Source organism: Pocillopora damicornis, chromosome 14 (assembly GCF_964200805.1).
Source record: "Pocillopora damicornis chromosome 14, jaPocDami1.2, whole genome shotgun sequence".
Taxonomy (NCBI): domain Eukaryota; kingdom Metazoa; phylum Cnidaria; class Anthozoa; order Scleractinia; family Pocilloporidae; genus Pocillopora; species Pocillopora damicornis.
In genome coordinates this window covers 15,022,073-15,047,800 of record NC_142683.1, presented here as the reverse complement: position 1 = coordinate 15,047,800, position 25,728 = coordinate 15,022,073, and the positions used below count along the sequence as shown (strand labels likewise).

The following is a 25,728-nucleotide window of genomic DNA, read 5'->3' as shown; positions in this document are numbered from 1 at the left end:
AAGATTGTCCCCAGGGTCTTCTCGGTTCAAGCAAAATGGCGGTAGCGGCTCCATTTAGAAAATCGAGTGGACTCTGGGATGAGGCAGCCAATAAAATTTACCAAAAAAAATTTACCAAGCAAAACACGAAAAGTTCTTTTGAGAGATTTTGATGGACCGAGTTAGGGCCTTGAGAGGAAAGCAGGTCTTCATTGTCATAAGCCCTGCAGGACGCGCACTTCTCCGTCCACAAAAAGGTTTGAGACGAGTCGAGAGAAGCTTTGCCGGGGGAGTGGAACTAATAATAGTTTATCCGGCTGGACCCCTTACAGACCTATTGCAGGCTAGAGAAAGCACGCTTCATGAAAAGATCTCACAATCAAACGAAGCTGATCCGAAGATAGTGCAAAGTGTAAGTTTCAGGATTTTTAGTGGGGCGCGCGCGGACGTGATTTAATTCAGCGTGGGAAGCCAAGTGCCTTTTTCACTTTAATGAAGCAAACGGCTTTTTAATCGAGAAAGTTCCAACTTCTCCACTGGCAAGAGCTGGGAGTTGTTCCCAATTTAAAATTGCATTTCCGGATACTTCACGAATTAAATACTAAATTTCGCTGAGAAAGTTGAAACTGAACTCGTTATCGAATCTTTGGGTCTTCGATTTTGTGTTACAGTTCTGCTCCAAGATGAAATTATCAATCCACGTTATAAATCATTGTACACATCTATACAAGCTGTGAGATTTTGATGTTTTATCTGGTCAGAGAACTAAGCCATTTTAGAATTGTTTTCTTTACTTTTACTTTTCTGTCCTCTAGATAAGTGCCTATTGCTAACTGAGTTCGAGGTAGACACTGTTAAGTAACGAACCCAGTTTGTTCCGCTCGGATTTATGGCCGTTAGTAGGACCATAACCGAAAAATTAGGTCCCACAACTTTTAGTGCAGACCGAGAAAACGAGAAATTCGTTCGATCTTTGGGTTTTAATTGAGGGGAGAAATTTGATTCCAAACAGACTTTTGAAAAGGCCTTACAGTGAATTACGACCCGCTAAACTGACCAATCATAGTGCACGTACTCATAAAACATACGTCACCGAACCGTTACCATCTGATAGCGTTTTAATTTTTTGATTTACTTAAGTCCAGTTAGTTTGAACGATACATTTCCCTGAATGCTTTTTTATAAAACTTCCCTACAATAAAATTAATAGCGTTCCTGTTTTGCTAGATTCAATTGTAGTTTTGAGTAAATATCATGATTCCGAGCGATATCATGCTGGGTCGGCCATTCTCGTTCCCAGACCCCTAGGGTTTCTTAGAAGCCACTTCTCATGCCTAGGCCTTACCTGAAAAGAACCGATAAGATCAGGGGACGAGGAAATTGCAACTTTGCTCTCTTTTTCACTGATCGTGCGCGGTTTGAGACTGGCACCAATCAATAAAGACATCGTGTAGCCAATCAGATCTATAATTTGCCAACTACCTGTTATACTAATATTTAAAATGGCAAGGGTAATTGTGTGATTACCGTTTTTGTCAAATTGAACTATTGGGCGATTGAAAAGAAATTAAATTTCCAACAGTATTTAAATTACCTAATGTGATTTATAGTATGTGGGTAAATCTTGATTTTTTTTCAATATATTACGAGCGACAGTCAGTAAAAACTAGAAAAAAAAAGAGATTTTGAACAATTACTCCAGCCTGTTAAAGAAAAACATTTTGTCACGAACGAAGAAAAATAATTATATTTACGGTCAAATGCTCTATACACAAAGCTCCTCACAACTTCCATCTAATATCAAGCAGGCAAGTGATGAGAATAAAGAAAAATATCATTAAGGGGATTATTAATTGACCCAATACCAAATTCTAACTGCTAACATCATGGGAATTGTATGGCAGACAGTAGGAGATTTTCTGACGAGTTCTTGAGAGTGATAAGGCTAATGGAAACTGCCACTGAGCTTGAAGACTCTGCGTGGAACAATAACAGCTTGGGAAGAACCAGGGAAAGTCTGACAACGAATCAAGTCGAACTGAAATTTGTAGTGTTGGTGCTTTGAGGAGGAGGAAAACCACAGCTTCCAAAGAAAAATCCTCACCACAACAACGAAAACCCGAGCAAAATTCTCAACACACATTTCACGCCACCTTTGGAAATGGAACCCAGTTCACAGCGGTAGAGGGGGAGTCCTCTGAACACTACTTTATCAGGAGCCCATTAAGTAATGGGTTCCTGACTCTATTCATTCTTTTAGCAACGAGATCTAAAGTTAACTCTATATATACTGACTGTCGTTCTTAAATATTTATGTTATTTAGTTAATAATAGTTCTTATTAAAATAAATTTTGAGCTAGCTATGTGATTAACTACATAAGAACGAGGACAAAAGCCTCGTATGTATGCGTGAACAGGGCGGAAAAGCGTGACAATGTCACGAACGGTTCCGCCGAAATGAAGCGTGACGTCGTTACACGGTCTCCTCCGAATCGAGTTTGTGCTTCCGGTATAACTGGTTTATAATGTTCGTAAATCGACTCAGTCCCTCAACGCACATCTTCATGTCCCGTATGACATCCTTGTGAGTGGCCAAGCCCTTTTCAGTGGTCGCAAGAGCTGTAAGAAAATCCGATCTGTATGGCACTGCTTTAACTGCCAACTACAAATAAATCACGTAGAATGATCAAGCCATAATCCAACCTTCGTGATGATTTCAGAAATTAAAAAAAAATGTCAAAAGTCTTACGATATTAAATCTTCTTATACTTACAGCGAAAACCCCTCTAACGACCCAACCATGATATCTTCTGAGCGTCTTGCCGTAAGCCGTACCTGAGAAGTAACTTTTAATTAAACTCTAACCCGTGGAATAAAACATTGAACGACTGCACAGTAAATTACCAAGGACCTCCATAGAAGGTTCAGTTGGAAAGGCGCTTGACCGCGACCGAAACTGCTAATAACACTCCAGTTGATCACGGCGAAGGACTGGGGCAATTTACAGTTGGGTGTCGCAAGATAGACAGGGCTACATTCTTTTGGTTTTCCGTTCACTTCTCTCTTGATTGGTACAAACTCGTCTCAAATTCTCGATTAGATGCAAAACTAAAACTATTCGTAATTCCCTCGCGCTTAACCCTTTATATCCTGACATCAGTATGCATATTCTCCATACTGTTCTCTATACATTTCCTAAGGTGCTGACAAGGAGAATTTGTTTAACAATCGAGAGCTACTTAAGTTGGTGATGATTTCCTATATTCTTGGTGGATTGTTCGTTGACGTTATTTGGTAATTGACACTCAACGAGGTTCACTCGGGAATAAACGAAGGTGAGCCAATGAAACAATTGGAGAGAAGTTATCAGTCATTTTCGACCTTTATTTACATGAAATGTGGATGAAATTAAAAAAAAAAACTCTTACCTGCCGCTACAGCGAGATCTTTTTCTCCTCGAACAACTTCAGCGAGAAACACTTGCATAAACTCTAAAGCTCTGAAATAGATTTTTAATAGGACGACGTAAGAGACTCATCTTACAAAAGTATTCACATCTTGTGAATGACGCAGGGCAACCAGTATTAAGCGGTAAATAACCGTTAACCGTAAATATTTGGCAAAAAAATTGTCTACGGTAAAATTTCATCTGCAAAAAGCGCTTCAGATAGACATCCTTACTTTAACGGTTTGACGCCACCTTTGATCATTTAGACACAATAACACAGCGAAAAACTTCACTGTCAACCAAAACTTTTCCAAGTAATTTCCTGACTAAATGAAGAGTTTTTATTTTACTCACCTTTTCAACCATAGTAACGCGTCCGTGGCTGAGTTTTTCACCGTACACGTGTTGCTTTTGAGTTCTTGGTAAACAATATTTTGCAGCGTGACAAACGCTTTCGGATCCGTATCGTGTTTAGCTTCGAGTTTCTGCAATAGATTGATACAAAATTTGGTTAGATAACTTAGTAAAGCAACTTTCATCTGAGTATCGAAAATAACTCGGGACTGCATTGGTTATTATAGCACTACGCTCTGATTGGTCTAGAAAACTCACGCTATCCTTTTAACTGATCAGATGCAAAACTGAAATTAACAGACTGTGTCATCCGCGTTTTCCCGCGCTTCACGTAGTCTGTTAACTTTGCGTTGTCACTCGCACCTTGTGGCATTTCCCTTTATTTTGATTGGTTGAAAACTTATATGCTACGATGTGATTGGTAAGCTTATTTCACACTTTACACATACGCAGTTGGCCTAATATGTTTTGACGAAAATAAACTTATAGATAGCCACCATAAAATAAGTGAAAAAGCTTTGTTTCAAATCCCTACTTTTATATTCCCACTGATATCCAGTTTAACAGGAGCAAATGCAGTTGATCCAAGAACATCTGAAAAAACACAACAATTAGTACAAATTATCATCACTTCATCCGGCATTGTGACGCATTTTGCGGGCTAAAATGGAGATGTTGGTGGACTGAAGAGTACTTAAGCCCACTCGCGTGAGTGGGCTTAAATGACAGAGGGTTGGGCCTAAAACATATTTGCCAACATGCACTGTATTGTTTTATTGTTTATGAATTGGCTCTAGGTTTACGCTACGACAGCAACCAACGATCAACCATTCTACAAAAGGGGAAGTCCGTAGCAAAAGTACATTTTGTCGTTCCTTTTTACAGATGCAACTTTATATGAAAAGCTGCAGCCATTTCATGTGAACATTGTCGCTTCGTAGTGTGTTTACACGCTCCAAAGTCCCATGTCCAACGTTCACGAGCTCATTCTTTAGCCCTTTACACCCTAATATCAGTATACACATTCTCCATACTGTTCCAATGTATTTCCTAAGGAACTGTCCAGGAGAATTTGTTTCACAATCAAGAGCTTTTTAAGTTACTGATCATATCCTTTATTCTCAAGACCTTCGTGTGCGATTCAGGGGTGATAATGTAAGGAGAAACTAGATGCTAGTCACTCTTAGAGGGTAAAAGGTTATCTTAAAACTTTATGCAAGATGTCAAGCACTTCTCACGAGCATAGAAAGAAAAAAAAGGGTTTGATTCTCTCATTGAAGAGGAAAACCAAGGATAACCCCAGGTTCCAACGTACCGGTATCCTTAAATAGTGCTTTATTATGGTATAGAAGGCAAAACTATTTCAGTAACAAAAGCCTTTCACCAAAAATTCCCTATGTGGTGAGAAATTCAAAGGGTGTTGCTACTTACCGAGAAACGGTAGGATACACGAACAGGACGAAAGAAAAAGTTTAGTGGGAATACCATTGTCTGGTCCTAACTGAATGTTCTCAAATCTACAAAACAATAAGCAGAAAAATAATGCTGTAAGTGACGTCAAGGTGGCTGTTTTCAAAAGCATTTTAACCAACTTAAATTCAACACAATGCTTACTTCCCTCAAATTTACCTAAATTGCACACTTGTGAAGAATGTTAAAGGTTCCTCCTTAACTTCCTCTGAATTTGAAGTCGACGACTGTGAATCGAGGGAATTCCGAGACAATTCAATATACTTCGCCTTGTGATGATTGAGGGTGGGGTTGGCCGACACTCCGATAGCTTGCACGTGCCTGCGATCATTGTGCTCAGAGGAATTTGTTGAAGAACGGTTCCCAACGACTTGGTTGGGAGTCTGTGTCGTGTGCTGCTTGGTAGCTGATGACGTCATCCTATCGCTGTGAACTGATTGGTCGCTTACGGTTGTGACGCTTGGTGGTCCTGGAATAAAAAAGCAGCTTTGTATTTCTGACGCTAGTGACATAAAAATCAACTCAGTGGTCATACATCTGCGCATGTGCCGGTGTTGCACTGACTATGAGGCGTCCTCTCAGCCTGTCAAAACGAAATTGTGTAACAAGGGTTATAGACAGCCACACAAGCTAGTAAGTCAGGGTGTGCACGCTCGAAAAAAATAGTCCATTAGCAGGATACACGCATTAAAAAAAACTTCGTGTTTTAAAAGTCTCTAGTTTTTCTTTTTCCCACTTCCTTGAACAGAATTCTCATAACATTTGCAAGATGCTTCGTTGGTTTTCCTCAAAAATTTTGCGCGGGAAATTGGCGAGCGGCCGGGCAAGATTTATCCACTTGCGCATGCTCGACGTTTGACCGCTGTGGTAGCTGTGGTGTCCAAACCAGCCCTGTAGGTTCGTTAGGGAATTTGTGGAATCAGGGTCGTTACTTACCATTGTAAGTAGAACTAAATGAACTGGCAACACTTGGAGTTGGCGATGGTGGAGGGGATGCAGACCTGTAAGATGAAAATATGTATATGTAATAAAATGATTTCTCTTGCAATTTGGCGTGATAAGCACGAGTAAATTTTTCAAAGACACCAAACTTGCATGTGCCAGTAGAGCAAGAGCAATTTGTAGTCTTTGAAAGATTTACACCAAATTGCAAGAGAAATCAAGTTACCACTTGTTAATAATGTACAAAAAAACATCTCCAGACAGACGAAATTTTGAAAGCGTGCGCGCGCTTCTTGTACTTTGCGCTCATGTTAATGCGAACTCGTTCTCAGCCGATCAGATGCGCGTAATTTTTTCAAGTACATGGTTATCATTTTTACTAGGACGTTCTAAAAAAAACAGTTTGCGGATATTATTGCGGATTAACACCAAAATCTCAGATCTTAAATCACAATAAATGTATCACAGTCACTGTGAAGAACTGATATTTCGAACTAAAACATATTTTCCATACTGTTCTCTGTACATTTCCAGTAGTACTGATATGAAGAATTTGGTTCAACGATTTCGAGCTGGTGATCATTTTCCATATTCTCACATCCTTAACGCTTTAGTCAACAGTGACACTGTAAAGAGAAGTAAGATGTTAACACTCTTACAAAGTGGTCTTACCTATGACCATCATGGAGTAATTGTTTTTGAAAAGTACTGTGCTTTGTTGATGTTAAAGTCTAGAGATTAGAAAATATAATAAAAACATGTATCAGTTTAATTATGTGGGATGCTTGTGGCAGACCACGTTGGGAATTCGCTTCAGCGTCGTTGCAGTCAGATATGAAAATTAGCCTCGTGCTTGTGCTTCTCATTGAAGTTACGCCTTGTTGGTTGGGATTCATTTTTGGAGAGGTGATTGCATATAATATCCCGTGTTAATGACTTTTTTCATTGCCTTTATTTTTCGATGTCATTCCTGTACTTTGAAGAATCAACATCAAATTTATCATTTTTCACGTAAAAACCAGAGTGACTGTAGAAAACGACCAACGTATCTCACGTTAATGCCTCCAGGCGTCTTGTTATCAAAAAGATGAATTCAGTTATTCCAATCACTCATTCACTATCACTATCATTACCTAACCTCACTTACTTTCTACAAAAAGTCTGGATCCTTGCCAAAAAAGAATTTTAAAGTTGTTCACAATTATTAAAAAATTATTTAAGGACAGGACCTAATGTTTGATCCAAATTGAGTGTAAACTAGCATCTTGGTAAATAAACATTTTCAGCTTTAAAACAAATTTCTTTCCTATTTATTTTTTAGTCATTCACCTATCAATTTCAGTATCTGAGCAACTACCCACTCACCCATCCCTCCTCTGCCCCAACATTAACCCTAAAATGTTATCAGTTGACTACTGTTGGGTCAGGGGAGGGGTAGGTGCCCAGAAGCTTACTAGATACTGATGTTGATCCTTATTCACTTAATGTTCATGTCACACCTTATTCATGGAAGTTGATGGTGAAGATGGCGAAGATGAGGAGCTCCCTGGAAAAATCAGAAATGACCCAGCAATGAGAAAAAAATATATCCCCTATTAGTACATACCAGACAGACAAATAGTGCTTTTCATGCATGCTGATTGGCTAGCTTGGATGGGATAAGCAAGTAATATTCCCCACCAAGCAGCCCAGTGGCTCCATTAAATACTGCACTGCTGTTAGTAGTGTGTGATTGGAGAAAAACTAATTTAGAACTTACTTCAGTTTGCACTAGCAATGCAATCACAAGTACAAGTACAAACACCAGCATAGGGTAAATATGTCAGTGAAGTTATATGATGTGAAATAATAACTCACCAAAGTTACTTTCTGCTAAATCCATACAGTCACAAATGTTTTTGAGAAATTCATCACAAGTTGCAGATAGCATGGTTGCTGCTTCTCCAAATTCCTTAACAAAAATAACCAAAAAAAATATTAAGTAATGCTTCAAGAGATTTTTGGTTAAGAAACACAATTACATGTCATTGTGCAACCCTTTACACCCCTATATCAGTATGCAAATTCTCACCACCATTCTCAATATATTTCCTATGGTTCGGACAAGGAGAATTTGTTGAATAATCAAGAGCTCCTTTAGTTGACTATCATATCCAATATTCTTGTGTCCTTAATGTTTAATAAAGTAGGGAGAAATTACATGCTAATCACTCAATCATCAAATGCATCTTCAAAGGCAGGATTTGCAGGGTGTTATTTCAGTACCTGGTTGTCCTCTTTATTGCTGCAGAGCATCTTAATGGTGCTGATTTGTTGCAGTAGTAAACTGCGATACATGTTCAGCTCTTGCATCTTCTCCTTTAACTGGCTCATGGCTGTTAACAAAAGGCATTGCTCAGAATGACTAATAGGGAGAATGATAAGTGAATGTTCTATCATTTGTCTCCTGTAAGACTTCATCCCAATAACTTTAATAGAGACAACACAAAAGTGTAACAGCCATCAAAACAATCAAACACTGAACAGACCTATGAGGGAACAACATCTAGCAGTTGGAATAATAATGAGGATTGACATACACCAATTATAGTGCACTAAAACACACCAATAACAGCAAACCAAGGTGCTATAAATGTGATGCACACTAAACCTTTGACCTTGTTGCCTGACGAAGACTAGCAGTGTATCAGTTAAAACATTGCAGTCAATACAATTATGGGTAATAGCCTGACCCTACATTCTGAGACATATGATTAAACGTTCATTGATCTACAAAATCACATTGAACAACATGTCTACCATAGGGACAATAAAATTTGAAACAAGGGAAAAATTAAATCACAACAGATAAGGCACACTAAAGGTGTATCTAAAACAATTTCTTACATTCTTCAGGCACTTCTGAGTGGCCGTTATGTTTCATTGTTGTCAAACATGCTTTGGCTGTTCCCAATGCAACTAACCACTGTTGTCGTTCAGCTGGTGTGGCAGCCCTAAGGTAAATGTATTGGTCCGGGGGAATCTTCAGGTCAATTCGAACAGCATCTGTAGGATGTACTAAACAAATGGTTTTGTTTGATTAATTACATGTACTGCATGGGGATCAGAGTATACTCAACTTCAGATCATGCATGATGTTATTCTTTAATAATGATTGTGAACTTTGCGAAAAAAAGTATTCCTTTTGGTTATACTTCATACAACTTTTGAACTCTACTCATCCTTAGACTTCACGAATAGATTCAATTTTGCCATGCAGTCTTTTCAGTAATAGATCACAGATGACACGAATAATGTGGTAAGAACAAAAAGGTGGCATATGAGGGGAAAGCTACTGGTTCTTACCAAAATTTGGCATCTTCTATGATATATTACCATACAGACCCATGGCAAAATGGACTCTATTTGTTTTATATGATAAAACACCAAAATGTTGTCAATGGTGACATTATTTTTAAGTCTGTCCTTCAATCACAATTCATGTATCAATCAGCTTATCATTTAAATTGTGATATATGCACCTGAAAGCAAGAATGAATTCTCATGCCATTTTGCAATCTTTACTAATTTTAGCACTTTTGGGAGGGAAATTCAAAGGACAGAGCCAGCTGAGGAGCTATATCAAGGTGAGGTGCACAGCTTAAACACTAACGAGCTATGTCAAGGCAAGGTGCATAAGTTTAACACTGACTTTAGAGCCCTTTCTTTTGTGCCACACACTCTGAGTAACTGTCTCTAGACATGGTTTGATGTTACTCTGGTTTAATCCTACAACTCCCATGAGTGACCAAGATAGAATTTCTCCTTACATTATCAATACAATATCAAACAGAACAGTGACAAGAACAAAGAAAAATACCAATTAGGGGATAAGTTGATCCAATACCAAATTCTCCAAACTAACATCATAAGAACTGTATGGCAGACAGTAAGAAGAATTGCTAATGTGATCTTGGGAGTTAAAGGGTTAAAGATTTAATGAATTTAACTCAGAAGTAAATCTTTAAACCAGAGTAGCATCAAACCATCTCTAATTGTCCACCTGTTTGCCTTGTGAACTTTAATATATCTTAACTGTTTGTAAGTTAATAATTTACCTGAAATTTCACAACAAGCCATTTTCACTGATCCTCTGCTTCCAAGCCCAACCTCTTCCTGAGATTTGTAATACGCCAACACTCCAACTTCTAGGACAAACCACCTGGGCTGCCAACCTGAAAGAGCATAAAAATATAATTTATAAAACCACAAAACCAATTTTTCTAAATAATTTAATAAGTATTCATAATCACCAAGAAATATGTGTGGGAGATGCATAGGCCTATATCTCGCTGAACACAAGTGGAAAGATCAGAGTTTAAGACCTGGCCAGGTCAGTGTGTTGTGTTCCTGTGTAAGAAATTAACTTTACTCTTACAAAACAAAATTCTCACAAACAGCAATATAAGAATCATGCGATTACCAGTTGGGAGAATTAGTGATATATCTATCTAGTTGCTTTTCTTCCTTAAAAAAATGTTCTCATAATAAAACGGGGTAATTAAGTGTTATCAACTGAGTTAACTTGAAACATCAGCCTTCAAATCTTTTAAGGGAGCCAATTTACGTTTTCAACTCAGTTGATAACTCTAAATTACACTATTATCCTCTCCCACTGATGCAGCACCACATTTTCTTTAGAAACTTGTCCCCCATAAAAAAAACAGTTGGATAACAAATAACTCATTGGATGTTTTCATGTGTGGTATCTCTAAGTATTTTTACTCACTGATTGTATTGACATCCTATGGGCTTGTCAAAATACAGTACAGCTCGTGAAAATATTGAGTGATATTTCACACCAAACATAGACATGACCATCTGTTTAAAGAAACTAGTGTCACATTTTAGACAGTAGAGTCTGATTTTAGAAACAAGTGGTCAATTTTAGAAACAAGTGGTCAATTTTAGAAACAAGTGGTCAATTTTAGAAACAAGTGGTCAATTTTAGAAACAAGTGGTCAATTTTAGAAACAAGTGGTCAATTTTAGAAACAAGTGGTCAATTTTAGAAACAAGTGGTCAATTTTAGACACAACTGTCTAATTTTAGATATTAGTGTCTAACTTTAGACAATAGATTTATATCTTGTAAGAAGAAATTCTTCCTTGGTCACTTATGGGAGTTCACTTATAAAACTGCCAAAAGACCTACTCTTTACATTCCTTAGTTGAGTGAGTGAAGAAAAAAGAACTAAGCATTTTATGAAAATCAGCATCACACCATAACTGGAAGGCAAGAATGGTCACTCCCATAAGTGACCAAGACAGAATTTCTCCTAACAATATCAATACAATATCAAGCAGGCAGGTAATGAGAATAGAGAAGAATATCAATCATGGGATTATTAGTTGATCCAATACCAAATTCTCTGAACTAACATCATAAGAATAGTATGGCAGATAGTAAGGAGAATTACTAATTAGATCTTGGGAGTGAAAGGGTTAATAGAGTAAGAAAGATGGTAAGTAATTAAGCTCAGTTAAGAAATAGAGAAAGATGATTTTCACCTTGTCACAAGCGTGGGACAAAGGAAAAATTCTAAGTCCCCTTTGAGGAAAGAGGTTCTTCTGACCTATAAATTTGATCTTCCACAGTGAAAGCAAAATAACAGTAACTACAAGTACCGTTGCACAGAAAAAAGCTTATTGCAGGGCAAATAATACTCAATAAAGGACAACATACATTTGCAGCTGTAAAACAGCTAAAACACTGTCATTAATACGTTATTTCTGGCATCCAGGAAAATGATAACATGGTTGGCCTTTGACAAAGGATTTCAAATAGATCCTTTCAACAAAACTGAAATTTAATAACCGTTTCCGATTGCCATGTTGTGTTTCCGTGCTTTCGTGTAAGTTCCCAACAGCACAGACATTTTCATTTAACACAATAACCACCTAGAGAGTGTGGTAAATACAGTACACACTACATAAAATCAACAAATAAATTCACTAAACCGCTTAATCTATGACTCGGCAAGTGAAGTAGTTCCGGGCGTAAATTAATGAATAATGAATTTCTTTGTTTGATTTTTCCGTAATGTTAAATAAGTTATCATGTCCGGGTAAATTATTTCGCTGATCAAAACCGCGGGAACTTCTCCCATGTGTGTTAAGGAAGTCTCAGTCTTAACAGAAATAAACAATTTCTGATGACATTGTCTTCTGAAAAGCCACCGAAATATTAAGTATACGTCTATCTACAAACGCAATATTTTAAAGGAAAGCCGTTCTGCTATGAAATAGGAAAACCACAAATCAACGTATCGTTTCACAGTAACTTATCACTTCGAAAAAAATTCTTTACAAATACGTCTGGATGCTGACAAAAAAGGCAAATTTTACAAAATTCGGGAAGAGAAGCGATCAAGATCACGCTTATAAAATTCAGTTACAACACGGAACAAAATCTAAACAACAACAAAAGAGCAGAGATGTGAAATAAAATATTACAAACCACTTAGATAGTTCGTCCATTTCCACAAAGTCCCTTCCATTATCGACATCTTCTGCGCTTCTCTCTTTAAAATGTTCACGTAGCCCTGCGCAAAAATCCTACGTTCGGACACAAGTCCAAGTGTTCGTCGATCTAACACGGATTAAGCTATTTATCCTCAGGTTTTCTCTCTGTAACCACCAACGGGTTAGGACGTCCGCCATTACAAAATTTTCTATTGCAGTTGGTGACACGCGTGCGCGGAATCCTCCCGAACTTCCGGTAATGCTGCATGCTGGGAAAAGTCTGAAAAAAACGACTTCAACTATCGAGGAGGGGTGGGAAGATTTTTAGATCAATGAATTTGGCAGTAAAAAAAATGACTTAGAGTGCAAATATTTAAGAACACTTAGAGGGTATGTGGTTCGGGTTCTAGCCAGGATCCTGTCTGTGATTGGGTTGAAAACACTCTGAGCTGGTCGATATGCAGGATGGCGTGTGGCGCTGCTGCGAAAATCCACGCTGAAGCTGAGGCCATTAACACACGTGTTTTGGTTAGGGTTTGGCTGTGACTGTAGATATATTTGATGGATACGCACAATTCAGCAGTAATCAACACCAAATGGGTCAGCGAAGGAAAACAGAAAAAGTTAATAGAATACTTGGCCACGTCCTGTAAAGGATTTTACTTAATAATTCTTTTGATAATAAAGCTAATACTTCAATATATAAGCACGGAGGCTGAAAAAGGATTCCAACCATTGCATCAGTGGCTGATAAGCAGGCCAGTGCTACGTTATATAAGGTTTATAGTTGCGCTATCTTCTCCACTATCTTCTCAGGCCCTGCGTTCACTACAACAGTATAAGGAAACGTTACCACTATCATCACTATATTGATGATTAGGAAGGGGGAAAATTGCTTTGGTACATCGCCAATGAAAAGAAAGCCTTTGCAATATGCAGGCATGGTTCCTTGAAGTTTCAGGCTGGAATTCATCCTCTCAGTCGCTTCCCTTTTGTCTTCGGCACTTTAGCAGTTTCTTAGTGACGAGAACGGGAATCTTCCATCTGTTTGTTATGAGAGAGCTAACTGCATTTTCTTCTGTGCCATGTGAATATGATGTTTTTTTCCCATGTGCTTCTGAGCTTTCTGAGCTTGTCTAGAAGTGTTTTTATGAATGAGCGTTTCACTTGCGTCATTTCCATTGATTGTATTAATTTTCATCTAAAAACACCTCATAGTATACCAAAACAGCAGCTCTTCTCGTTAATTGGCTACCATTTCTAATAAATAGGGTTTGGACTGATTCCTGTGACGTTTAACGAGTAACTAATTAGGAAAAAAAACTAAGAGGATTGGTGTGAAAAGACTTAAATCGTTTTAAAAACGAAGGGTTGGATAAACCGTCGACAAATGGATGCTTAAAATAAAGGCAAAATAACGAGTGCACAATTGACAATTCGCTTGCATTTTCCATTGGCATAAATCAAACAATTTATAAATAACTGTTCGTGTGAAAAAGTTTAAAAAATACCAGCTGTACAATTCCTGTTTCGATACGGTATCACAGAAAAAAAAATTACTGGCTTTTTTTTTGTTTATTGGCGGATAAACATTGCTACTTTATGCCATAATTTATCACTTCATGTACAGAACCTCGCTCGAAAATACTACTTACTTTGATTTTAAGTGAGAAACATGGATTAAAAACCAGACTTAAGAGATTATTGTTAGCTTTATTTATGTGGACTCGCTTTCAGTGACCGTTTGATACAGATAGAGGAAAATAAAAAATGGCCGTTGAGACTTAGTAAAGGGTGATCGCGACCGCTGTAGAGAGGTGATCGCTTAATAGAGAATAAAAAGAAAACTAATTTCAGGACTCTGACAAGGGACCGCTTACGTTGGCGCCGGCTTGATACAGGTTCGACTGTTGCATGTAAATTACGCTGGCTATCCCTATAGAGGTAGACTTTTATTAAAGGCTCAACAGTTTTGACCATTTAACAGGATGGAAGCTTATTCTTTGACGCCGGGAAGTTTTACAAGACAAGTTTATTTGTCGACACTTTTAATTTACACCTTTTGTTTTTCAAAGAAACACAATATGCACCTACTGAACTGAAAAACGTGACTTGCAGTTTTTCTAATTTTCTTACTTCTTAAGATAAAGTATCTACAATGTAAACATTACCCAAAACGTTACTTTGAAGTTTAAGAAAGTAAATAAAATAAAGCGTTAAAATACAAAATCCAGACAATCTTTGTTTATTTATTGAGCTTTAAGAAATTGTATACTTTAAGAGAGATTGCGCGAATAATTAGCATGCTCTTTCAGTATGAATGAAAACGCTTATCTTCCTTCGGTGATACATTTAAGCTAATTTTCATATGCATGAAAGTAATAGACCACACTTTCCATCTTTCTGAATCTGATAATGCTGACCAATCCAATTATTCTCTCTTAAAACTCTTGGGGCCTGTAATCAAAAAATTATTACCCGTTGTTAACAAAACTGCGTTCTAAGCTATCTTAAATTTGGCGGAATCTTTTATCTAAACATATACTTTTGTGAATGACGTCGAGGGCCCAAATCTAGCGGTGGAAGGACATTTAATAAAACAACCCGTAGTGGATACCCAAAGACCACTGCCTGCGTAAAACCGCGGTTTGGGTTGAACCTAATGTTGACAACCCAGATCTTCGGCTCTAGAGTAGCTTTTTCCTAGAATTATTTCAATAATTGCGACGCGAAATTGTAGTAATCTGACTGAGTAAATAAGCGGATTCAGAAAGGAATTGATAAGCGCTGACGAAACAAAAGAGACAAAAATTACATGTGTTGAGATAGAAGATATTTTGTCGACGCCAAAAGCGAAATTGATCACTCTTAAAGTCATTATCGGTAAATAACAAATAATAAAAATGAACACAATTGTAGTGGATACTTTTAGGGCTTTTTTCTCTTTCAAGAACTTTTCCCTGGCCTCCAATGAAACTTGCTGTTCTGCGATTTGCTTCTCGTGTCGACGACTCTCAAGATATACCATAACAGTGGAGAAGATTACGAATACTAAAATTGCTCCCACGAAAGCTGACGTGATAGGATTGAATACACTCTGGTTGATGTACAGCAAGACATGTGCAGTTGCTGTGATAATCCATGCTGCCGTGGAGGCCATCAGCACACGGGTTTTGGTGAAGACTTTGCTGTGATTATAGGTATGTTTGATGGCCATGTAACGCTCTGCTCTCATTAACACTACGTGGACGAGCGAAGAAGCGCAGAAAAAGTTGATCACATATTTGGCTACGATTTGCGTTGAACAGCTGCCGGTTTTACCAGATAGTTCTCCTTTTAATAATGATGATATTTCTATATATATGCACATAGGCTGAACAAAGATTCCAACCATTGCATCAGTAGCTGATAAACACGCCAGGGCAACGTTGGATACGGTTCGAAGTTGCGCTTTCTTTCCCACAGCGAACATCACCAGCGTGTTCAGTACAGCAGTAAAAGGAAAAGTTAATACCAAGATCAGTACATTAACAACCAAAATAGCGTAAGGTATAGCAGATATCTGTTTGGGTACATTGCCAATGAAAAGAAACCCTATGCACTTTGCACTCATGCTTTCTTGAGGCTTCAGGGTGGAATTCATCTTTTCAGTCACTCTTCGACCTTTCTTTATGTCTTCTGCAAGAAGTTAACAGTGCGAAAGAAATCTTCCATCTGTTTGTTATGAGAGAGTGCTAACTGCATTTTAGTCTGTGTCCTGTGAATATGACGTTTTTCTCCAATGTGATTCCAAGTAGATAATTGTCTTAATTGGTTCTTTTGATTTTAGTTTTTTTCTCTGTCACTTCCTTTCATTACGCATAAATTACATTTGGAACAATCTGATATCTTAAAACAGCAGCCTTAGGCCTGCTGGCCGGCTCACGGCGCTTTGTACTGAAAGTCAAGTAGGAGATATTTATATAACGTATTAAACACCCACACATGGTCTAAATGGTTCCAAAACATAACCACATGCTTAAAACCGATTAAACATAATTTAAATTACTTTTTGAAGCTCTCTTTCTACTTCATTCATTTTTCTCCAATAGTACCTTTTATTCTGAGAATTTTAAATTTGCACTAGTTAGCTTGTTTTCATCTTGATGACCCGTCTTTCAACAATTCGTTTAACTCTTCCCCGGCTTGGAATGATTTAAGTCATTTGAAACCAATTTCCTTTCTTTTTTTTTGCAATTATCCATTTGGGTATCATCCCATGGTTCACTCTCAACATTATGTAATACCAGAAGTTAACGATAAAAATCCAAACAGTCTTTGAAATTTGGATAAATCTGATTTCCCCTTTTATTACACCCATTTTGAAATCACTGATGGTCCCTGTAATCTGATTGGCTCTAATTGGTGCGATTTATTCACAAATTGCACCATTTTTTGCTTTAAATCGCATCTTTTCCCCAGCCAATGAGGAGGCTACACTAAAAACAAAACAACCAATCAGACTTCAAGGCTTGTTTAAAGTAACCGATCATATTGCAGGAAGATGAAAGACATGGATTATCATGTGGCAAATTTTGCAACTTTTGTTTCCAAAACTCTTATTTTTTCCTCCCAAAAAATGGATGAATTTAATTTCAAACCAGCTCAGTATTGTATTAATAAAATATTTGAACTGACCAAGTCCTGTATTTGGGCGATTTCAAAATGAATGTAATAAAGTGGTAATTGAACCTCGTGTTGTGCAATTTTGGTCTGAAATCATACTTGTGATTTCAAATCGAACTCGCGCCGCGCGCTCGTTCAATTTTGGAATCACGCGTATGATTTCAGCCCAAATTGCACTCTACTCAGTTCAATTACCATTATAAACAGCGCTAATACATCATTATTAAAAAATAAACAAAAATTGAACAAAACACAGCAACTGCCTATGTCAAACGCTTTACAGTTACTCACCGAGCCAAAAAGTTAAGGAATTATTAGTTGTTAAATTCCTGTTTGTGTAAGTTAATCTTTGATATTGTAAAAATCATTCATATTTGCGATTAGCTGCTACTCATACCTCATTCCGAGTTCGAGGTCTGTACTGTAAGTTACAGAACCTCTTTTTTTACGCTCGGATTTCGTTCGCGCTTGGGCCATAAATCGGAGAAAAACTTCTATTCATAGTTGAAAGAATACAAGTAGGAATACAGCAGTAATAGAAAAGTGATTGACTTAAAGATTCGCTTACTCTTCAGACCTTTTTGATATCAGTGAGCAGTTTTAAGCAGCGTTTGTACTGCATGAAATTTCCCGCCAAAACGCGACGCATGCGAAAATGATTCTCGTTGTTTCGCGCCACACTATGCCGCGTGCATTAAACTAGCCATAATTTCCCGCCAAAATCTCGTGAAAGGTTACCAAGCCTAATAAGTTCTGTAAAGTTATGCTATCACAATGGCGTTCCTCGCTTTCGCCCTAAATGTGTCTCGTCAAATACCATTGCACTCTAAGACTACGTACAAAAAGACTATTATGGCAGAATGTATTTGAATCATCCAACAGGTCGTACCGCGATTAAAGATAAGAAAAACGTAGAAATCTAACTCTGGAATTATATTAGGCATTTCAGTTTCCAATAAACACCTGTACATATTTACAATAATAGACTTCTTTTGAGTATCAAGTTACGTAATTTTCCATCGAGCACCATAAGGAAGTTGGGATTGGTCTTGGATTGCATTGGTTTCGCTCGCTACGTCTTGTGATTGGTCTGGCCAATCAGATGGAGGCCTGATACCATTCATGACTAGATCGTTCCCACTTTCCCGCGTTTAAAGCCGACTTCATATGTCACATTAAATTCTTGAGTTCTCATTGGCTCCTTGTGATATTTTCCAGTGTTCTGATAAGCTGTTGTAATAACTTTGGTTTTGATTTTACGACACTCAATCGAAAAGGGCTTTATTGAAAATAAAAAAGAATATTGAAAACCAACGGAATGATCTCTGAGTGATAACCTTGAAGAGTCGCGCTAATCATCCTGGTCTTTCCTATCCTATTAGGAACATCTCTCCCATAAAATTATCTGTGAGGGCTGGGGACTTACTCTGTTTTCACCAACTCTTTCCAACCCAACCAACCACTGTTAAAAGATATCCAATCAGACAAACATTACTTGCAGGTTTAGTAATAAATCAATACATAACTATTTGCTGCATTTCAAAACCGAATGGACTGTGAATATTAACAACTTATTAAAAAAACTCTTCGCTCTTAGATTCAACTCCATATGTACAATAAAAATAGAGAACATAGGAAAAACCAGCTCAAACACGAAGCGACAGGCTTGAGCCCAAGACTAACAATCAGTGAAGACTGACTGTGTAAGTGATAAAACTAGAAAAAATTGTTGTTGGTGCGTTGACTGATGTTTTGACAACCTGAACAGAACTCATGAGTATATCCTGACTCTGATGATGCCTTCCACTCAGGTTGTCTAATAGTCCGTCGCTACTCCCAACAACAGACCTTTTTAAGACTACCCTGACCCGGGGGATCAAACAACACGATTAACTAAAAACCTATCTGGCATTGTGTTAATGGCTGTTAGCCCTTTTCATAGAGAAGATAAATACGTAATTTCTCGCAACGATTTCACTACATTATCAAGCAAGTTGGTGATGAGAATAATCAAATTTATGAGCCAGAGAGTGCTAATTTGTTGTCGTAATTCAGATCTTTCGTTGGTCTCCAACTGCTTTTGGACTCATTGCGCAGTTATGACTTCTTGGAGATAAACGCTTGAAGGCTAACTTGGTATCAGACATTTGGTCTTAAGGCATACCTGTAACGTAAAATATACTGTGTTAGTGCAAGAAAAATGAAACATAATTTAAGACTGAGTATGCTCCAGAAACCAGATAAATTTCATATCCATCACTCCGACATGTAGCACTGCTCGTGTTTTGAAATGTCTTCAAATATGCAGAAAATTCAAGTACAGGCACTACCACCGTGAATACTTCACACCAACCAGATAGATTGTGATATTACAATTCTGAGAGCACAGTTATAGATAACCTCAGAATTGACTAGACAACTTACATTTTTACAACATAGAGTTCTGTGGGAAAGTTCGTCTGTACTTCGTCCTTGATCACAGTCAGTGAAGACTTTGAGAACAATTCTCTGAGCTTTTCATCAGACCTGAAATAGGGGAAAAGATAAAAATCACGAATTATTTGAAAATGTGGCTTTTGCACCGAGATCCTAAACTCAATTTTGCATGCAAAAACAAAGACTTTTGCCACATATTGTAGCTGAGTGCCATCTGTTTGCGAAATTTACTCAATGAAAAAGCGGCAATTGCCGGCTGGATTTTTGATCGCTTTGTAAAACACAATGGGCACTTCTGAGGATACACATTTCCAATCCTTCAATATCGAGCGCTATCGTCTAGTTGAAAGGATTGAAATATATGCCTGATTAACCTGAGCATTAGTGACAGTAACAAATGGGAAAAATTGAAAAAAAAAATATCGCTTTGAGCACTCGTGAATCGTGCATGACCTCTTTCCGTTTCTGGCGTCCACTGCTTTGTGAACAAGAAGCTTAGCAACAGCCTCTTATTGCATTTAAGCCGGAAGCCTAATTTCTTAGCTACAACTCTTTTATGGTACCTGGTTACACTGCTGTCTTGAGCATCCAAGTCAACCCCACCCTTTGTGACATTTTCCTTGACGCATATTAAACCACCTGGCATGAGTCCTGACTTACATTGCTTGAAAAAATCCACAAAATCATCTGGTAAACAAGAAAGGAACCAATATGCTTTGATTACAATAACTCCTTAAAAATCATTTTATAACATTTATAAATTGAATTTTGTTTTGGCTTCTTCAGCATAGAAGATGGAGATGGAGTGGCCATAAGCTAACCAAATGGCACCATCAGCCCTGACCAAAGTTGCCCTCCAATGGTCTCTAGACGGCAGATGAAAGAGAGTGTAAAACAATCAATTTACGAAAAAAGAGGCTAGAGTCCAAATATTGTAGAAAATATGTATTAAACTTGTTAAATGAAGCCCTACATTTGGCTAAAATTAAAAACTCCGAAACTTCTTAACATTCCAAACAAAGGGGTAACAAATTTACGAAACGAAAGCTCAAAAACAACTAAAACTCTGCGAAAACAAACTGAAAATACGCGAAAAATGTCCACGTCAGTTAACCAATGTCGAGGTTAAAGCTCTTTGACGTGATTGGTTAATTTGTGAAATCACGCTCGAAGCCTTGCTTCAAAGGAGGGTGAGAGTTTTGTTGCAATACGGTTCCCTTGTAACTCTCAAAAACCTAACCCTACGCATACTGTAACATAATTTCATATTTATTTGTTTTACTTAAGAACATTGCCATGCATTTTCACCCAGAACGACCTAGAATCTAGAATGAAAAGAAAGGAAATAAAATGTAACATATACTGACAAACTCTCAAGCACAGGTAGATGACAAATGGTTACGGTTCTTTCTCAGTGGTGACACTTAACCATGTTCATATGACAATAGCCACATGACAATAACCATGCACAAATGACCACAACAATGATGGGATGAAAATCTATAAATATAACTTGCATATTATTGAATAATACTCGCCATCTGTCAAATGCCCGAGTACCCACTGACACCAAATGATACTGTAGCGTTCTGGTTCAGGTTTAAAATCCTGCAAAAGATGGTGCATTTTTCGCATCATAATTCAAAATATTCCTACTGCATGACCACAAGAAATTTTTGAAGCCATGCCAATGAATCAAGAAGGTTATTATCCCTTCACACGCTAAACTCAGTATGCATATTCTCCATACTGTTCTCTATACTTTTCCCAAGGCACTGACAAGGAGAATTTGTTTAAACAATCAAGAGCTTCTTAGGTTGGCAATCTTTCCCTTCATTCTCCTGACCTCAATGTTTTAGTTAGGGGTGATATTGTAAAGAAAGATTAGATGTTAGTCAATCTTATGGATCAAAGGGGTTAAGGCATAAAATTCGCACCTGCAGACCTTGAGGATAAAATTGTCCAATACGATCCTTTTTATCTCCCTAGAATGAAACAAATCAGATTCTGCACAATTAGTTAACAGGGTGACAATGGAAAAAGCAATAATATCAAAATCACTCATTTCCACCTACAATATTATGTTGTATTTCTTAGCACATTTTGCTTACCAGATAATTTTTTGCTTCTTCTAGAAAATCGGCATTTTGCTCCACCATGTCCACTGTGTTAAATAATGGTAAGAGCAAGTTCTTTGTGACACGACCAATTCCAGCACCACAGTCTAAACAAAATGTTCATAAAAATATAACATTGTTTGTATCACATATCTGGAAAGATCTGACTATTACATTTCAAAATTATTGAAAATCTGTCTTTCAGCCATTTAAACCATGATCCAATCCCTAATTCTCTCTTCTAGCTGCTACACATTTCTTTGTAAATTAGTTTCAAGAATCTGGGTTCGATTAAGATAACAACTTCTAACTGATAAGTTTGAGTATTCTTATTAATTGTTTACTGGATAAAATACATGTATATGTGCATTATGGGGAGAAGTTAAATGAGTCTAAGGGTAAGCAGAAATGTTATCCTAATAGTGTAGGAAGCGGTAATCTAAGAATTGACAGGCATTATTGAAAGGAATACTGAGCATACTCACCAAGGGCTGTAAATGGCTTTATTTTTTGGGTTGTAGAGGTGTCCTCTGTTGTTAAGGGTTCAATACACCTCATCTTGGAAGGTTTATTCTCATCCTGTTTATCTGAAAGCTTCAAAAAGGAAAGAAGGCAACTGTCAGGATATAATTTTCTAAGTATATAACCATGATAACAAAAGTTGTTTTTCTTGATGTGATGAATTTTATAATATGATATTATTCATTCAAAATAACTTGTTCCAGAATTTATTGTTTACAAGTTCTGCTTTTTCAAAAGGAATTAAATTAAGTTAGCCCTTTAACTCCCAAGATCTGACTGTAAATTCTCCCCTCTAGCTGCTACACATTTGCTTGTAAATTAGTTCTCAGAACTTGGTGCTAAAAAGTGTTGGGTTTTAAAAGAGTGTTAAGTTTTAAAAATGGAAAGGCTTTCATATAGGTAACCCCGGAATTCATAAGCAAGGCCTTAATCCTAAGGGTAATCTGTTGATTTTACCACCATTTTCCCTGATCTTTGAAATAATAATAATAAAAATAATAATCAATGTTTCTAGGACACAAATTGACATGTAGATATATCTGATTAAATACCCACTTAAAAACACGTACACAATGAAGTATGGGGTTACCATATTGCCTTGATTGAGCACTACACTCCAATAAACACCAACCTGGTGGTTTTCTAAGCTTCAGCTTAAAGGGGAGGCATTTATTGGAAGGTTGTGGCCATAGAAACAGGTCCTTCTTGCATCCCCACTATTTAACCTTTTGACTCACGAATATGATTAACATATAAGTTCTCCCTATAATATCCACACACTGTCCAACAAACAGGTAATGAGAATACTCAAACTTATCAGATGGAAGTTGTTATCTTGATCTAACATCAAATTCTCGCAACAAATTTACAAGGAAATGTGTAACTGCCAGAGGGGAGAATTCATACTTACATCTTGGGAGTTAAAGGGTTAAGAAAACAAGAAAGGAAGGGGAGGGGGGCGGTTATTTGAGGGAAGTGCTTGTTTGAAATTATGGCCTGGGGGATAGAAACTAATTTAGAGGAGTGACTGAGGGCGCACTTCTTCAAGGAAATATGTTATACAGAAAACTTGACTCAAAAATTAATCAAAGTAGTGGAGGATTAAATACAACTTACATCCAGAAAATTCTTCAGAAACCTCTTTGAATCTTTGATGTCTGTTGGTGAGATGTGACCGTAACCTCCTAACATTCCGTTCACTGTTGCAGGAACACTCTTAACACAAAAATAAAAAAAATTTATTTTTTTTGACCAAACATTTAATTACCAAGCTACAGGTATAAAGAAAAAAAATTGACTAGAGATGACAAGGAACACCCATGAGTAACAAGAAGGCTTTCACATAATGGCCTTCATCTTGCAAATTATAAAGGTAACAGTGACAAATCTATTGTGCAGTAGAAACTTATAAGAGCCAAAACCTTATTTTATCTAAGAGTAGCTAAGGGGGGTTTAGATCGCGCTCTGAATTGAGAAAATTCATGTGTCATGTATATAAAAGAGAATACTTTAAATGTTTCTTCTTGTGTACCAAGAGTAGCAAAGGGGGGGTCTTGATTGCAATTCATGCACAGAATTTAGTAAACTTGCATGTCATGTGTATAGCAGAGAAGACTTCAAATAATTGTTCTGTGTACAAAGTTTCTCGGAAATCTTAAGGTTTTCACAAAGTGGAAGAAAAATTGATAAGTCTTGTAAATAATTTCAGGAGGCAAATCATGCCTCATGTGGGTACATAAATTCATGAATCATGCTGGCCTTTCTGTTAATCACACCTCATTTATAAACCATTTGGCACCTTCTTTATTTACTTGGAAGTATGGTGCAATAAAGTGAAAATAAAAAAAACAAGAAAGAGAGCAAGAGAGAATATATATTGTAAGTATTATTGCTCCACTGATTCCAGAGATGCCTGCACTTTGATTGGTCAAAAACAAGAAAGAGAGCGAGAGAGAATATATATTGTAAGTATTATTGCTCCACTGATTCTAGAGATGCCTGCACTTTGATTGGTCAAGGATTACATCATATCTCACCATAATCACCTCACTGCAAGGTGATTATAGCAGGGGTGCTACCCTTCATGAATGGATGCCAAGTGTTTTAACACTGTTACACAAGAAATGATAGATGGGAAGAGGAAAATACAATTCTGAAGAGCAAAAAAAGGGGATGCAAAGTTGATTTAAAAGTCGCATTTACTCGTGCTTATTTCTTCCAAGTTGCTCTCGAAATCATGTGATTACCTTTACTAATTGTATTGACATATAATTGTGTAGCAACAAGTTACAATAGGTTCTTGATCTAAATAGGTTGTGTTAGGTTTATGAGCTAAATGGCTGTACTTACTTTCCAGTAATCCACAGCATCTCCATACCACTTCCCCCTGTCTTGCATTTCAGCAGGAACGTCACCTTCTGCGGAAGCCATTCTTGAAATAAAGAAAGTAGCTCTACAAATGTATTAACATGAGCCACTGTAACATCTTAGAAAACACGAAATGTAAATTGTAAAACCTTTGAGCTCACCTGTATTACTTTATTACAAAGTCCTTGATCGAGAAGGTAGATCTCCCCTAAGATGTCGGTGAATGTGTTATCTGTTCGGCGTAAAGTATGAGATTATGCCTGTCTCAGCCATGTTTGATAATTCGCGCGAGAAGGAAGTGGTAGCAAGGGGTCTGGAACGACAAGATAGCCTGTCATGTATGCAGGATACAAATGTCTTGACAAAATGGACTTTATGCAAAGTGTTCAAAATTACCAAACAGTTACCGCGCCACAGCCCCCGTTCACGTTCATGTCCCCCAATTATTTTCGTTAAAAAGTAACAAAGTCAAAGTTTCACTTTTCGTTTTTATTGCTTTACTTGAAGAGTCAAGCGGTGGTGACAATAAATAGCTGATCAAATATTAATTTTTTCGAGCAAGATCCCAGCCGTGGACATGACGTCAGCCGACACACCAGCGGCCGGAAGGCATTTCTCTACTTATCACAATTATGGCCCGTGTTCGCAAATATTATGCCACATTATTGCTAGAAACGAGGTTGACTCTGATATTTGAAGTACCTCCAACACATTTAAAGCCTATACTCCGTCCAAAATACAAGAGCTGTCGGCCTTCCCTCGCGTCTGTACATTACTCCTGAGAGAGACATTTTGAATATTCAATAGAATTCAACGTGATCCGCTATTGTCATAACATTTTCACTTCTCTTACCATAATGTTGGACACCATGAAAAGTTGGACGCCATGAAAACTTCCTGAAAACGGGAAGAGGTAAGTACCCCC

General features: G+C 37.4%; 2 protein-coding genes across 3 annotated transcripts; both read right to left on the bottom strand.

Moving 5' to 3' along the window:
* Window positions 1-1,079: 1,079 nt before the first annotated feature.
* Window positions 1,080-12,922, bottom strand: LOC113676883 (pleckstrin homology domain-containing family A member 8). The gene is made up of 15 exons (XM_027193624.2): window positions 12,692-12,922; window positions 10,292-10,408; window positions 9,081-9,251; window positions 8,460-8,569; window positions 8,052-8,145; window positions 7,694-7,740; window positions 6,867-6,925; window positions 6,189-6,253; window positions 5,412-5,721; window positions 5,214-5,299; window positions 4,318-4,376; window positions 3,783-3,913; window positions 3,409-3,479; window positions 2,754-2,815; window positions 1,080-2,642 (listed from the first exon to the last, which is right to left on the bottom strand). Exons 1-15 carry the CDS (start codon window positions 12,738-12,740, stop codon window positions 2,454-2,456), a joined length of 1,620 nt encoding a protein of 539 aa, XP_027049425.2. The 5' UTR covers window positions 12,741-12,922; the 3' UTR covers window positions 1,080-2,453.
* A 5,353-nt stretch (window positions 12,923-18,275) lies between these two features.
* Window positions 18,276-25,118, bottom strand: LOC113676901 (N-terminal Xaa-Pro-Lys N-methyltransferase 1-B). Of its 2 annotated transcripts, none has more exons than XM_027193640.2 (10): window positions 24,965-25,118; window positions 24,786-24,888; window positions 23,553-23,651; window positions 22,400-22,508; window positions 21,909-22,021; window positions 21,735-21,782; window positions 21,336-21,405; window positions 20,361-20,484; window positions 19,786-19,887; window positions 18,276-19,525 (listed from the first exon to the last, which is right to left on the bottom strand). In XM_027193640.2, the coding sequence occupies exons 2-10, from the start codon at window positions 24,864-24,866 to the stop codon at window positions 19,501-19,503; spliced, it is 771 nt and encodes a 256-aa protein (XP_027049441.2). In that variant the 5' UTR covers window positions 24,867-24,888; window positions 24,965-25,118; the 3' UTR covers window positions 18,276-19,500. The 2 variants fall into 2 exon arrangements, with proteins under 2 accessions (XP_027049441.2, XP_027049450.2); XM_027193649.2 differs by having other exon boundaries at window positions 24,786-24,867; window positions 24,965-25,109.
* Window positions 25,119-25,728: the final 610 nt, after the last annotated feature.